The sequence below is a fragment of the Chlamydotis macqueenii genome, chromosome 4, assembly GCF_036417535.1.
Source record: "Chlamydotis macqueenii isolate bChlMac1 chromosome 4, bChlMac1.mat, whole genome shotgun sequence".
Taxonomy (NCBI): Eukaryota; Metazoa; Chordata; class Aves; order Otidiformes; family Otididae; genus Chlamydotis; species Chlamydotis macqueenii.
This window is the reverse complement of record NC_141559.1, coordinates 74,563,576-74,580,113: the sequence shown is the minus strand read 5'-3', so window position 1 is coordinate 74,580,113 and position 16,538 is coordinate 74,563,576. Positions and strand designations below refer to the sequence as shown.

At 39.5% G+C, this 16,538-nt stretch overlaps 1 protein-coding gene across 2 annotated transcripts in view; it reads left to right on the top strand.

Moving 5' to 3' along the window:
- Positions 1–166: 166 nt before the first annotated feature.
- The window catches only part of GRK4 (G protein-coupled receptor kinase 4), a 44,673-nt gene continuing 28,301 nt past the window's right edge, over positions 167–16,538 (top strand). For both annotated transcript variants that reach the window (XR_015258408.1, XM_086746497.1), the window contains exons 1-3: positions 167–341; positions 10,882–10,968; positions 11,643–11,755. Coding sequence is in view for 1 of the 2 variants with exons in the window: in XM_086746497.1 (XP_086602623.1) it covers positions 290–341; positions 10,882–10,968; positions 11,643–11,755 (252 nt within the window). In the remaining variant the exon portion in view is untranslated. The remainder of the gene's footprint in view (positions 342–10,881; positions 10,969–11,642; positions 11,756–16,538) is intronic.

Sequence of the window (16,538 nt, the reverse complement as noted above, 5' to 3'; positions counted from 1 at the left end):
ACAGGCGCGCAGGGGCGGAGCTGGCTGAGGCGGGCGGAGGAGGGCGGTAGAGCCATGGTCGGGGCGGGCGGTTGCTGCCTGCTCCTTGCCTCCGCCCTCGGGGAGGGGGAGGCCGGTGCCGGGGCGAGCAGCGGGTGATGGGGAAGAGACGAGCGCAGCGCTGAGGTCCTGCGGGGCCGGATGAGCGGAGGCTTGGCTTCGCGGCGGTGGCGGGGCTGGAGGAGGGGGCGAAGGAGGCAGTAGGGGCGGCCTCCACTCCGGCTGCCCTGAGGGGAAGGAGCCCCCGACCATGGAAATCGAGAACATCGTGGCCAACACGGTGCTGCTGAAAGCCCGGGAGGGTGAGAGCGGCGGGGGCGGCGAGGGAGGAGGAGGAGAAGGGAGAGGGCGAGGCGGGGCGGGCTGGGGACGGAGCGAGGGGGAGAAAAAGGGTCTGCGGTGAGGGGGAGCGGGGCCAGCGAGCAGGGGGGAGAGGAAGTGATGGAGGAGGAGAGGGTGGGGAGGCTGCCGGGCAGGGGGGTCCGGGCGGGGCGGAGGACCCCTCGGGGGTGCTGGCAGGAGCTCTCTCCGCCGCGGCGGGGCGGGCGGCCGGTCCCGGGCAGTGCCCTGAGGCACCTGCCCCGCTCCTCCCGCGGGATGAGTCTGGAGTTGCTGGCTTGTGGCTTGCTTTAAAAAAAACAAAACAAAACAAAAAAACCCCCAAAAAACTAAAAAACAACCCAACACCCAGCCCTTTCCTCCTTCCCCCTTCGGGCTCTTGATGCAAGTGGTGTTTGTACCGGATGTTTTAAGAAGATCGTTCATCTGTAGGTCTCAGTTTATTTATGAATACATATACATACGGATGTAAAGGGCAAAGTGGCATAAATCTTCTCTGGAAGAACCTTGCACTCTGTCTTGCTGAAATTCCTACCTGTGAAAAACATAGCTGGTGAATGCTACCTGTATTTTGCAGTCAAATATTTTTGCATTAACCTGATATTAAAGTGTGCTGTTTTCCGTTAGAGTAATACTTACAGTTTGATTCCCCAGAACATCTTGACTTGAAGACTTGTCCCCCAACTAACAAACATTTTGGATAGATAATGAAATTTAGCTTAGCACGTGGTTGCTGTTAAAAAAAAAAAAAAAGTCCTGAAATGAGATTGTCGTACTGCTTTTTCATGTATGTAACTGTCCATTAAATGGCCACTTGAAAGCCTCCACAGATTGCCGCTGTACTCAGTGCAAGTATGTTTTTCAGCTATGAAATGTGCATATTCTTTTTGGATAGGATCCTACTTTTCTTAATTGTGTTGAGAAGTCCCATTAGTTTAGCTGGAGCTGTTTAAAGTGAGTAAGAACAACAGAATCTGCCCCTGTATGTTTTGCAAGTTCCTCCAACTCTAAATGGGTTTGGCACTTACGCCATATGTGTATCCAGTTAAATTTGCCTTAAGCAGCGAGAGAGGAAAATCAGCTTTTTGCCTTTGAAGTGGAGTTTGAAAACCAGAACAGTGATCGTGATTTTGAGCCATTTCCCAACCTTAGCTGAAAGACCACCTCAAACTAGAGGACATGTTTTGGCTGGTTTCACTGACGGTAACATGTCTGTGGTGGTGCTGCCTCAATTTGGAGTTTGCATTGAAGTGATCTGAGAAGCAAAGGAAAAGTGGAATCTGGCTCAAAACTTTACTGTGCACAAACCCTCACCACAAAGAGTGGAGTGGTAATCTGGAGAGGCTTTTAAGTGGCTTCTTAATGTCAGGTTGCCTCTTTAGTTAAGGTTTCACTATGTTTAAAATAAATTATAGTGGTAGAACTGACCAAACAAGATATTTTAATGAACTAAGTGAAAGTCTGACAGCAGCTGATGTGAAGAAGATCAGTTCTGTTGGATATGAAGCTTATAAAAGTAATGGTAAAAAGCTGTGACTCTGTGGTACTTTTAATTGGCCTGGGCTCTTTTGTGTAAGCATGCACAGAAATATGATTTCTGGCTTTGAAACTCTACAACTCCGTTGATGAATTGGTAGAAGGTCTCCTATCTTTTCAGGTCTGAGTTCCTGTGTGTGGGGTACTTTTTACATCACATTTTTCAAAATGCTTATTGAAATGAAAGTATTTTCTGTCTGTTGCATGCTGTGGCTGGTCTGGGAATGTCTGGTTTACTCCACCTGTTAGGACCATTCCATAAAATCCCTGTCCTAGCTCTATTCTTATGTGACAGGTAGACTCTAAGGGAATGGAATTTGCAAAGTTAGTATTTTACTGAAATATATTCTTTGCTAAAAAGGCCTCACAGTTGAGACGGAAGAGCAAACTTTCAATTGACATTTTCCTTCCCACATTCCTATTATCTCGTTGTATAGTGTATGGAGAGATGGGACAGCATGGAAGAGTGCACAATTACCGTTTCTCATGGAAAAAGGTGAAATCCTAAGCTAGTATAAAATAGCAGCTTCACTTATTTTCATGTATAGGTTTGAGCCACATGAGTAATTCTTTTTCCAATTCCTCAGTGTGTTAAAGATTGGATAAGAGAAGGTGTTGATGTGGATAAATACTTAAGTTGTAAAAGCAAAAGAAATAATATGTAGAATACTGTGATCTTATTTTATAGTTTTCAGTGTCCTGTTGAAAAATCAATGCAGGATTACCTATGGCTTGCATGGGTCAGTCTCAGTGTAACTTGAGATTCCTTCGTGATGAAGATGAGAGTAGAAAAAGATAGTCTTGAAAGCATCTTGCAAAGTATGTTAACCCTAGAGATATTTAAGCTTCATTTTGCAAATATAGTGCTTGTCAGCATCTGCTGAAAGGGTATGGCAGAGGCTTAATGAGAGTTCAGAAATGCCTGGTAAATAGCACTAAGCCTAAACAAATCATACCTGAGCACATAAACCAGATCTAACAGTCAAAATTATGATCCCATATTTGTGCTCATCATTTTCCTCTAATTTTAGGTACTCTGCTACTTTTGGATGTGAATATTGTTAGGATGTGAACATTATTTGGGTTTTATGTTTGTAGGTGTGCAGAATTAGCACACCTTGAACAGCTAGATTCATGTCTATTGTTTAAATCTGATTTGATATGTAGTAAGTGTGATCTATGTAATTAGAGAGCCAGGAACTAACTAGTGTGCTTAGACCAAATGCATCTTTTACTGCTACTTTCTTCTCCTGCAGAATAAAACCGAAGTAGTATTGCTGTCTATTTCTAGACTAACTACCTTTTCATTAATAGTCTTACTGTTGATTTATTTCATTAAGAGGCATGAATCTTCTAATTCAATTTGCACTACGATAACAACAGTTTATAAGAGTTTACTAGTCCCATTTTTCAGGCCAGATCAAACCCCAGCTTCCTCCAGCCTCAAAACTTGAAATTTTGTCTTATAATGCTATACTCTAAGAGGATTTTTCAATCCTTTGCATAAAATAGATTCTTTTAATAGAAGCCCGTCTCTTTCCAATAGACTTGTAATATCTCAGTAGCAACTACAACACTTCTTTATGTGAAGAAGGAAAGCTATAAGGATTCCTTATCTTCTTTTAATGTGACTTTGTAAACAATCACATGTCAGTTCTTCACACATGTGGGTGTTAGTGATGGCTCATAATATATAACTCTTAATGTACCTACTACTAGAAAGTATTGTGATGACACAAAGTACCCTATGGTACTTTATGGATGAAGGATTAAGGAGTCAGGAGCTGTATTGGGAGTTTTTTCTTTCCTCTTCCACTTTTCCAGTTAACCTGCTTGTGCTGAGAGCTGACCTGTCCATAGAGGGATTTGACTCTGTGTGAAAATTGTAGTGCAATGTGTTCTGGGATTCCCTGTCTCAGTTTCCTAGGATAAGCGGCTTTCTGTGCCACTTACCTCTTTCCTCTTGTCCATACATTACTTTTTGAGGAAAATCTGTATGTGAGAAAGAAAAATGAAAAACTTCCTCTTAAGGTAGAACCCAATGGTGGAACAAGCACAAGTGACTTGGTAGAAAAACAAGAGATTACAAAGCAAACTCAAAATTGATCATATGAGCACTGAAATGCAGCAACTGAGACAGATAGAAAACCAGGTAAGTAGTAACTGATAGTGATGTATGAACTGTGAGATAGATGATGTGAAAGCTTGCAATTTCAGGATCTCCTTACTCAGATTTTCAGGGAAAAAAAGAATAATACACAGCAATATGACTTCTAGTTTTGTGTAAGAGCAGAGGAATTAACACATTCATTTTTTCCTAGCAGAAATATCTTTGAAATGAGTATCTCTTTAAGGACATTGAAGAATTTATCCCATAAATAATAAATATAAACTAGATTATTCTGAAAAAAATCTGAAAGTTCAGAAAAATATTTTTATTTTATATTCACTTTCTCTTTATTTATACTTTTGTCTTCTGTTTTTCATAGTTATTTCAATCACTCTCAATAAATCCTCTGAGTATATGTAAGCTCCAAATTCATTTCAGCATCCCACACATAGTCTGTGATGTTTTGAAGGAAAGAAATTAATCACTGTATGTTTTAAACTGCATAGGAGCCTTGCTTTTTTCATTGCCTAAAGTAATAGTCTCCAAAAATATGTCTAAAGGGTAGATCTGTAGTTCCTTTGAAGTCAATGGCAGTTTACTCCAGCTGAGGATCTGTGCCAAGAGTACGTTTTAAACATACCTGGTCTATTTGCATCCACTTTAAAATTAATTTGTACTGCTCTGGCAGGAGCAGTTTGTGAGTGAGAACTGGGTCTGCTCTTAGGCATATAATATCCTCTGTGTCATGATTGATTTAGGCTAAATTAAGATAATACCTCAAGCAGATTTTCCCCCAAGCCCTTGGTTGTATTGGTTCTGGCCTGTGGTTGCAGAATGGGCAAGACAGTTTCCAGTTGGATCCGTGAACCAATTTAGGGTGTGTGGGTTGTGGTGGTGGTTTTTGGGTTGGGGTGTTGTTGGGTGTTTTGGGTTTGGGGTTTTATTCCCCAAATTAGTTTTCAGAGGGATCAGCAAGCTCCTGCAGATTTGATAATTGCTAGGTGCAGCCCAAGGATGGAGTTTCAGTAACAGAATGGGATCAGAGTTTGGCTTAAGCGAATCCTGAAAGATACTTGTTTCAGAATTGAAGTTGTGTTAGTGTAGCACTCATCACAAAAACTAAGCCGTCCACTCAGATTGTTTGTTTTATCTGTCTAGATTTAAAAAGAACTGTAATAATTCTGCAAGTGAAATACATCCTACTTCTGCTTGTAGTATAAGGTAATAATTCAGTATGGTATTGGTGATGATACATAGGCAGATATCCTATAATGTGTCTGTTTGTAACTTGGAAGAAAATTCTGAGGAGATTGCTCAGGTCACTGCAGTTTGGCTATTGAACTGAACTAAAATCTTCAATTATTTAAGAAGTATGGACAAGTGGGAAAGCAAGGCACACTCATACCCAGAAAGTCCATTCACCGGCAGCAAATATGAATTTTAACGTGAGAGTGCTGTGAATTTTTGCAGTTGCTGTTATTTTTGTCTATTCTTCCCTTATTTGCCTCTTATGTTCTGTTGCACTCCCTTATTGCATTGTGCTTTAAATTGCTGTAAACTCATTGTGGCAGGAAACATGTCTTCCTGTGTTTGTACAGAATTATGCACAATGTCTGCCTTTTTGTCCTTTATTTAATGAACTGTAAGAAGAATGCATGTGGGCATGTTGGAATCTAAATAATTACATTTACTAAATAAACACGAGAGGTCTAGTTATTGATATACACTGGTGCTTTGGTTATTTCAAATGTGGCAATTATACCTAGAGGTTTCACAATCTACTTGAAGGAATTTTACTTCTATCTATTGCAGTCTTGATGTACCATAATGATAAAAAAAAAAATCCTTGTTTGTCAAGGAGTCATCTGTAAAATTGGAGTTTTCTTACTGGTTTTCTTTCTTGTTTGTGTTTGTTTTTTTCTCTAGTAAACCCTGTTCATTAAGTTGTTACAGTCATACTGAAATAAAATGTATACACAGATGTTATATTGTTTGACTGCAAGATTAAAGTAATAACTTCTGGTTCAGATTAGTTACATTTACTTGAGTTGATACAAGACTCCCATACCTAATTTCTGAAGAAGTGCAGAAGCTGTTCAGCATGTATGCACTAGCATTCTTAACGTGATTACTGGAATTATATATACAGCTGATGTGAAGAACCAGTTGTTCAAGTGGTTGTAGCTGTGGGAACAATAAATGATTGTGCACATAAACAACCTGCACAAATGTTCGCGTAGCTACCTGGGGGTTTTAACTGCTTACAGTGTTACTGCTCTAACAGTCAGATGAGCAAGAGAACTTGAGCGTTACCTTGCTGAAGTCCAGCTCTAGGCACTTGAATCCAGGAGCATGAGGAATATTACCTTAAAAATGCCATAACAATCTGTAATCTATTTTTATCTTTTATGTGTTTGTTTACTGAACTGCTTGCATGTTGGCTTCTGTTTGTGTTCCGAAGTGCCTCGGCCTTTGTAATGCTGAACAGTTAGGTGCCTACCTTGTTCTGAAACCTGAATTTTCAGCTAGGTGATTCTGGTAAGCTTGCTGAGAGCCAATTTATAAGTATCATTCTTCTGGAAAAAAAAAAAATCTTTCTCCATACAAAAGAGATACCACTCTGTTAAACTTAGTTGTTAAACTGTGACTAGGCTTGTTTTTCAAGGAACTGAGATGTCAAAAAATGTATCTGATCTGTGCAGTGGAGAAGGTTGCAGAGACCCTGCAAAGCAATACTGTATGAGCTGTCTGTAGAACTGGAAGCATGACAGCCTTCCGCAAGTGATGGTGTGTGTGAACTTGTCTCCTAGCCTGAAGTTAGTTCTACTTCAGTGTTACCATTCTGATCTGAGAACCTGAGCTATTAATTCCACAGTGTTTTGTGTCTCGAAGCTGGATCTTGCACAGTAAAGGCACACCATCAAAATCTGTTACTTAGTGGGCAGTATTTACAAATGTCTTTGTAGGATAAGGCCATAGTTAAACAGGAATGTTTTGATTTTTTGGTGAAAGGTTTTAATCCTTGTTGTGAGTGGTTTGAAGGAAAATGTGTCTGGAAGTGGAAGAAGATTTGAATTCATATGAGTTTAAAGTCTTTTAGGAAACTTCCCTGCAATTTTCTCTGCTGTGGGAAAGATGTATTGTAAGACAGTGTATATACCCAAATTATTCTCATGCATCTCAGCATAGAGGATGTAAAGCTTCTGCATCAATTCTTCTGCATTTTTCATTGAACCAATTGATTTATACAGTTAAAGGCATGCTGTAGGTCATCTTCTTGTTGCAGTTTTATGCTTTCAGAGCTTATCTGGGTGTGGTCTAGTATGACTTTCTCATCTGGTATCTGGCAATCTGGTTTGTGGAATCAGTTTTGCAAGAATGATGTTGTAGCAATCATGCACCCCAGTGCTACGTAGCCATGTGCTTCTCAACCACAGAGATACGTTACTTGCCTTTACAGGCAGGAGAGCTGAAGCACAGAGGTCCCTGAGCAACTCAATGGCAAAATACCACTGTCAGTGTAGTGGCCACTGAATCTTATCACGTATAGTCTGTGTACATTTATTAACCAAAGATAGTACAATGCTTCCCACTATTTTAATTCTGTAGGACTGAATCCAAGTTTTCTTTCTCAAGGAAGACTGACTAATAATGTTCAGTGAACATTGTGCTCAGTGAAATGAGAGTCATGCTACAAATCCTGTCTGTGAGGAAGATCTCTGTGGCTGTGGGAAGTCCATCTGATGACCTGAAAAATATTCTTACTTGTCCAAATCTGTTTCTATACCAGACTACTCTGCTTTGCCACAGCAGGGTTGGGGGTTTTGTTGTTGTTGTTGTTGGGTTTTTTGTTGTTTTTTTTTTTTTTTTTTTTCAATTTATTGTGGTTTCACCGATGAATAAGCCAACCACCTTGCCTTACGTAAGTTTATCAAACATTTCTCTGAAGTTTAGAAAAAAAAAAGTTGAAAAATGAAAACATCTAAACCTCTTTCCCATACCATATCCTAATGTAATAACCTAACTGAATTTAGTATGTATCTTTTTAAGAAGCAAAAACATGTAAAGAAGTAAATGCTGCAATTCTAACTCTAAGAAGTAATTTGAGGAGGAGAAGGTAAGGTTCTCGTGTACCTGAAAATGTAATTGCAGGGTTTCCTCCCTGTAATGGTGTATTGCTGCATCCACCCTTCTCTTTGTAAAAGACGAGTCGCTTCAAGTTGGACATTGTTCTAGCCAGCAATTACATCTGAAAGCCAAAAGTGGTAATTCATCTGAACCACATAGGTCAACCGTAAAGCAGATTAATGTAACGGCTTTGTTGCTGCTGTATTGGAAAGTAAGCTGTTGGTCTTTCTGGAAGAATTTTATCTGAAGTATTTTAGAATGAGATCCAGAATAGGAGCTCTGAAATCAATATGAAGACACTTACAAACCACAACTATTATAATTTGATTTGATACTTCTTTTAAACTGCCTCAGAAATGGAAAAAGAATTCACAATTAGGGAGTAATATGGCAAACAAATTGGCCTTCTCCTATAACTTTTACCAGAAATGTCTAAGTTATCTGTAAATTATATAGGTCATGCGTTCTCTTTACATTATTGGGACATAAAGACTTTTTCTGTGCATTTGCTGTAAATAGAAGAACAGTCAGTTCAGAGAAAAGAGAAAGCATGTTGATTTAGTTGATACTCCTAAGCACTTGATTCTTGTGTATAATTAATAAATTATATGTGGTCTTTATTGACTTCTATAGGATGGTGAAGTCAATTGCATTTTAGCATGTGATCTCTTTTTGTAAAGTGAAGTTCATAATGGTTACATCATAAGCAACTGGCCAAATATTTGGGATAAAATACAGCAGGCTTCCTTGTGTTGGACTTCAAGTATAATGCACCGGTGATCCTCTTTTTTTGGTTTGGGTTTCTTGGTGGTTGTTGTTTTTGGTTTTTTTTTTTGTTGGTTGGGTATTTTATAATTCTTGGTCAATACTGATTGTACCATGTCATGCACAAATGAGTCTTTCTGAGCAGTTTCTAACAGAAGAAATTTAACTTCTATGGACATTGCAGCTTAATGTATTTTTCAGTTGCATGGTTGAAAATTAAGCTGACACCTCTGTTCATTGCTTGTCATGATCACATATTAATCTACAGCCAGTCCTTTCCTGTCCAATGTATGTGTACAGGCTGTCTACATTAGTATTGCTTGATTTTGTTTGTGTTCAGCTCTGTTAGAAATGCTCTTTGCTCTATATGGTTTGATTTTCTTCAAGCATAGATTCAACTTTTTTTAACATAAAAAATATTTTATTAAAATAGTTGGAGTTTGTTTTAATGATGCTGGTAATTACAGCTCCATGTTTAGTTCTGGTACTGCAGGAAGCATGAGGGGAGAAGTAGATTCGATATATTTGTATTAAGAAATATTTTGGAAGGCGAATGACTGACAAAGTAACATTACGAAATAAAGTGCAGAAGAAGGTATTTTAGAGAGTAGGCGTGAGTTCAAGGAGTCTCTGCAAGCCAACTTTTTAATGTTTTGTATTCCTTATTTGTTTACCTTTGTAGTGATACTAGAGCTGAGAGTGTTTTGTTGCAGCAGCACAGTGAGATGTCAGTGCTGCGGGTAGCAAAGATGGTGTAAATTTGACATGAGCTAAGGTGCGCTACGCTGGAGCTGCTCTGACTGCAGCGGTGGAACTGTTCACGAAGCTGTATGTTCGAGTCAAGAGGGGTTTTTAAAATATGTGTTTTATCATTCTGAAGGTGTTAGTTCCTTTCTCCCTAATTTAATTCTGAAAGAGTTGAGTACAGTTTGCTGCTTGGTTTCTATTCGGGTTACATAGGGTAACTCCCTTCCTTTCTCTCCCATTGTGGTTAACAGCACTTACTGTTAGAAAGTTTCTGTGCAGTTTTGCTACTGTTCTGTCATGTGGAAACGCATCTGGGCATATCACTTAGTAAAATCTGCTTTTAAAATATTTTGCAGCACAAAAATTACTCTTCCGCTGAAGTGTTTTGCAATTAAATATATATGTGTGTTCCTGTATCTATCTCTCTGCTTTTTTGATAGCTATGCATATCTTCTATAAATGGAATTGGCTTCTTCAGGTCAAAAAAATGTACTAAAATTCCAATTTAACATAGAAAATGGAGCACAGATATTTTTTATAAACAATAGGAAAAATACTGTAGTAGTTTAAAATATCAGTTTAATATTAGTGCTATGAAATCTGAAGCATTGAAAATATTTGAATTCTACAACAATGAAGTTCTTTCTGATACCTGTATCCTCCTATAGTCCAGAATAAATGTGTGTATTGAGCAGTGCCCACTCATTTATTAGTGGGGTCTACTCTTATTACTATTATTGCCCTTTAAAAAGGAAGGAGAATATTTATGTACAACTTGATCATCCAAAACTGCGTTTAAGAAGCTTGTTCTGTGTATTTTGTTACTCAACTTCAACGTCTTCTGTTCTTCACTATGGTTGAGAGAGAATTCTCAAGTTTTTTTTTTTGTTTCGGTCTTTGATGTTTCAGTTTTGTTGGTAATTTTCAGAATACCTAGATATTTGCCTTGTCTCTGCAGAGATATTCTGTCTGCACAGCCAAAATGTGAAATATTTGTCTTGCACAAGACTTCTGCATTTTTTAGTGTTTCATACAAAAGTTCTTCTGTATCAAGTTTGTTATTGGTTTGGATATCCTTGTAAATGGATTTCTTTCTAGGCATGAAAAGCAGTGTGACAGATCTGTGCAGAAGTGATCTAATTTTATGCTGTTAATGTTATGTTTAATTTTATTCTGACATAGTGTTGTGTTTTATATTACTCATGTTTTTCTTCTAGGCAAACGGAGTGGGCGTAGTAAAAAATGGAGAGAGATGCTGAAGTTGCCACCCATTAGTCATTGTGAAGGTATTAGATGCTCAATCGGTAGGTGTCCTGTAGAATGGTCTGTCTGATTTTTTTGAGAAGGAAGGGTAAGAGTTTGGTGGTGTTAAGTGAAAGGATTCTGTCTTGCTTCTGAATGCCAATTTGCAAAAAAAAAAAAAAAAAGCTGTTAAACTTTTAATGTGATGGAGAATTTATGAGAAGATAAACTTATGGGAAGATAAAAGCTGTATCACAGCTCCTTGTTTGTTAAAGGAAACTGCTCCTAAAGGAAAAATTTACAACACCATCAATCAGAAAAAGGAATCCTGTTGTAATTTGAATGATGTCATAATCTATTTCACTTTTTTTTCAATGTCTTGTAATAATTTTTTAACCTTTTCTGTTGTGATTTTGTATTCCTTCTTTCCAAATAATCTTGTTTGCTTTGGGATCGTTATTTCACAGTATTGTTGCTTTCCACCCCCTAACCTAAATGGAACTTAATCATATCATTCAATTTGTTATTAATAAATGTGATAGTCTATAAGAGACAAATGTGGCTGAAAGTGACTGTTTTACTATTTTGAGGGATCATTGCACATTTTTTGTCTTTGCTAGATATGCCAATGAAAGATCTTCACGTTTTAGTGATGTTTTTCTGACCTGTTCTCAAATGGGAGTAAGGACCATGCTATGACAAAGATAAAGATATATACTTATTATTTCTTTCTCAGAAAGAGACTATAACCAGCTTTGTGACAAACAGCCAATAGGAAGACTTCTCTTCAGACAGTTCTGTGATTCCAGACCAGATTTGAAAAGATGCATTGAATTTCTGGATGCAGTGGTAAGCAGTGAGAAACTGAAGATGGATATCAGTAGGCAATAGCTTATGCTTTTTTGTTTGTAAAAAGTTTGATTTTTGTGCAGGTTTTGGCTGGGATAGTGTTAACTTTCTTCATTGCAGAGTGTGCTGTGCTATGTTTTGGACTTTTGACCAAAACAGTGTTGATAACAAGGATGTTTTAGATATTGTTGAATAGTGATTACACAGCGTCAAGGCCTTCTGTGTTTCTCACGCTGCCTCACCAACAAGAGGCTGGAGATGCACAAGAACCTGGGAGGGGATAAAGCCAGGACAGCTGATCCCAACTGACCAAAGGGATATCCCATACCATTCAACACCATGCTTAGCAATAAAAGCTGGGGGAAAGAAGGAGGAAGGGGAGAAGTTAAAGTTGTAGTGTTTGTCTTGTCAAGTAACCGTTACACATGATGATAAAGCCCTGCTTTCCTGGAAATGGCTAAACCTACCTGCCGATGGGAAGAAGTGAATTAATTTCTTATTTTCTTTTGCTTGTGCATGCAGCTTTCCTTTATCCATTAAACTGTCTCTACCTCAGCTCACAAGTTTTCTCACTTCTGCCCTTCTGATTATTTGAGAAGTCATGGCAGTCCAGTGAAGTTCCCACTGACTGGAAAAGGGGAAACATAACCCCCATTTATAAAAAGGGAAAAAGGGAAGACCCAGGGAACTACAGGTCAGGCAGCATGGCAAGATCATGGAGCAGATCGTCCTGGAAACTATGCTAAGGCACATGGAAAATAAGGAAGTGATTGGTGACCGCCAACATGGCTTCTCTAAGGGCAAATCGTGCCTGACCAATTTGGTGGCCCCTTATGAGAGGATTGCGGACATTGTGGATAAGGAATGAGTAACTGACGTCATTTGCTTGGACTTGTGCAAAGCATTCAACACTGTCCTAAATGACATCCTTGTCTCTAAACTGGAGAGACATGGATTTGACAGATGGACCACTCAGTGGATAAGGAATTGGCTGGATGGTCGCACTCAGAGAGTGGTGTTCAACGGCTCAATGTCCAAATGGAGGCCAGTGATGAGTGGTGTTCCTCAGGGGTTGGTATTGGGACCGCCCCTGTTTAACATCTTTATTCCACTGCCCATGTCACTGATAGAGTGCACCCTAAGCAAGTTTGCCAATGACACCACACTGTGTGGTGCAGTTGATGTGCTGGAGGGAAGGGATGCCATCCAGAGGGACCTTGACAGGCTGGAGAGGTGGGCCCATGCAAACCTCATGAAGTTCAGCAAGGCCAAGTGCTAGGTCCTGCACATGGGTCAGGGCAATCCCAGGCACAAACACAGGCTGGGCAGAGAATGGATTGAGAGCAGCCCTGAGGAGAAGGACTTGGGTGTATTGGTGGATGAGAAGCTCAACATGAGTCGGCAATGCATGCTTGCAGCCTGGAAAGCCAACTGCATCCTGGGCTGCATCAAGAGGAGTGTGGCCAGCAGGTCGAGGGAGGTGATTCTGCCCTTCTACTCTGCTCTGGTGAGTCCCCACCTGCAGTACTGTGTCCAGCTCTGGAGCCCCCAACATAAGAAGGGCATGGACCTGTTGGAGAGAGTCCAGAGGAGGCCATGAAGATAAGAGGGCTGGAGCACCTTTCCTATGAGGACAGGCTGAGACAGTTGGGGGCTGTTCAGCCTGGAGAAGGGAAGGCTCTGGGGAGACCTATTGTGGCTTTCCAGTACCTAAAGGGGGCCTACAGGAAAGATGGGGAGAAAATCTTTAGCAGGGCCTGTAGCGATAGGGTAAGGGTTAATGGTTTTGAACTAAAAGAGGGTAGATTTAGACTGGATGTAAGGAAGAAATTATTTACTGTGAGGATGGTGAGACACTGGAGCAGGTTGCCCAGAGAAGTTGTGGATGCCCCATCCCTGGAAGCGCTCAAGGCCAGGTTGATTGAGCTTTGAGCCTCCTGGTCTAGTGGAAGGTGTCCCTGCCCAGGGCAAGGGGATTGTAACCAGGTGATCTTTAAAGTCCCTTCCAACCCAAACTATTCTATGATTCTGTGATCATTGAGGGGGACTGAGCGAGCGGCTGTATGGGGCTTAGCTGCCTGCCAAGGTTAACACACAATTTTATAAAATATTACTTTTCTCCAAATGTGTCTCTTCACTAATGCTGCATACATGAAAATATAGTGCAATTTACTCTTTTCCAACTGTAAAACTGTAACTTCTGATGAATGTAAAAAATATCTGGCGCTGTTACTTCAAGGAAGATGTTTAATATTTACTATATAATCTCTACCATCTTGGTATGGTCAGAGCTACAAAAATCAGCATGATGGGAATGAGAGAAATAATTTTAGAAAGATGTGCTGCTTGTCTTCTTTACCCTAAAAGGATGTGCATACAATGAATGTTACTTATGATAGTCAGACTTGAAAATGTTGCAACTTGCATGGAAGCCCTAGGATAGACAGAATGTGCTAATTAAAAAAAAATACAATGGAGATTGAAATTTAGGGAACCGTCTATGGAAGGAGGGAAACCAGATTTTAGACTAAGGGGAAAGGAAGTGTTTTATCTTGATACATTTGCATTTGGTATCTAACACTAAAGAATGAAGGGAGGAAGAAAGTGTGCCCACAGCCATGTTTTGTAAAAAAATCCTGAGACAATGCCCTCATAAGGAGGAGGAAAGTAATGAGAAGAGTAGGCAGGCACACAAGAGGAGTCCTTAAGAGGAGAGAATAATAGCTCAGAGCTTTTCATTCGTTGTCCTTCACAGTTAATCCAAGTGCAGTAAGATACAGGCTTAAACTGCGATTGCTGCCAAAAGAACAGTTTTCTTCATCCCAACCACTTTTCTTCTTATATTCAGGGCACAAATGACCAAAGAAGAAGTAGGGTAGTGCTGCTGTTACCTGCGTCTCAAAACACGGTCTCAGAATGCAAGGCAGCTCTCAAAGGTGCAGAGTGTAAGGAAGGGCATGGGATTATTACTGTGCTCCCCACTGCACCGGACCTTTCTTCCTCCTACGAGAGTATAAACAGAAGCACTTGATCAGCTAAAAAGGAACTTCAGTCTCAAATAAATAGAATTGCCTTATATTTGTCAGTGAATCTTTGTGCAATTAGATTTAGTCCCCAAGTGCATTTCACCATACTTTTATGACTCTTAGGAGCTGTTCTAGCATCAAATTCCAGAGATCAGTTTGACAGTTGGAGACATAAAATGGTTTGAATGAAAATGAAGAACAGTGGAGTTAAATACCCTGAAGTAAATGTAAACCAGAGCCTTTAATAAGCATCACACAACTGGGAGACCACTGACAATTGTGGAAGTCTCTTAATGGTTACAACTTCTGTACATATTTTTAATCCTTAAAAGTTTAGATAAGGAGTAGCAGAATCCTAGGCAGCACAAAGGAGAAAAAAAATCTTAGGCATGACTGTAAGGCATGTCTTTGCTCTACCGATGTAATTTTTTCAGGTGATGTTGTCTCTAAGAAGTAACTATGTTTTACACCAACTGAAAATGTTGAATTGTTTTGAAATATGCAACCTATAACGTTTATGTGGATTGCAACACTTCTATGAATTAATAGACTGTCATAGTTGAGGTATTCTGTTGTAAGGGATGATTTCACAATTGACTTTAAAAAAAAAAATTAACTTCCATTTGAAAAATGATGGTGAAGAACTATGTTTGGGAATCCCTGAAACAGAAGTCTCTTCAGAGCCGAGACAACCGGTGACTCTCATGATCTGAAAGTTAGCGAGTTGTCCTGATGACAGAAGTGAGATAAAATACCTACTATCTCTTAGAGATGGTTCCTGAGTTAGCCTGATGCCCTTTTCTGGACGGGCTTCAGCAAGCTTGTTCAGGCTTTTTTTTTTTTTTTTTTTGGGGGGTGTTTTGTTGGTTTTGCTTGTGAGGGAAAGGCTAAGATTGTGGAACTTTTACCTTGGGTTTTGCCAATATATTTTTTAATTATTTTAAATTAATTTTAGACTTAATCTTTCTGAAAATAAACTTTCTGGCATAAAATGCCATAGTCTTAAGAGCCTTGCAGCTTAATTAAAATAATTTTCTAACTCTCTTATATGGAGCAATGTGATTTCAGCAGCATGATTATTTCAGGAGGCCAAAATGGCAAACTCCAAGGTAGTACAATGTTATGTTGTCTATCTCTACTGAATACTAAGACTGGTAAGCTTTAACTCTTGAGAAAGTGTGACCTTCAAGTCTAGAGTTAGCTCGGCTTTACAGAAAGGAGTGTTGTGAAATAATTGAATAAAAGTGACAGAAATTGAAGTGAGGAATTAACAGTTATCCAGTCATCTAGTGACTCATTTCACTAGCTGGAGACAAGGTTATTCAAGTATGAAAAAGAATGGGTGACAGCTCAAACTTCCCTCTTAAGCTCTGTGAGTAACAGAAATTAGTTGACAAGGCTGTCTCTTAAACTTCCTTTAAAATTACAGTATCTGCGTAAAACAGTATGCCTGTTTGTATCAAATTAGTGGCTACTTTGGCATAATTGAAAATGTTAAAGGTGGTAAATGCACTGCTGTGGTCGATTAATTTTTCTGACCCGCTCAGGTTGTTTGGTAGTTGCAGAAGAATTCCTTACAATTAGACTGGTTATTGTGGAATTAAAGTAGCAAAAACTACGGCTTGCAGTTGTTTATGGATTGGAGTACTGTCCTGAAGTGGTTGATACCATAATGTTTCAGCAGAAAAAGATGTTGATGACTTAGCAGTGACTAAGTGTGGGTTTGTTGCAACTGATTGCAGAACTGGAGTTCAGGG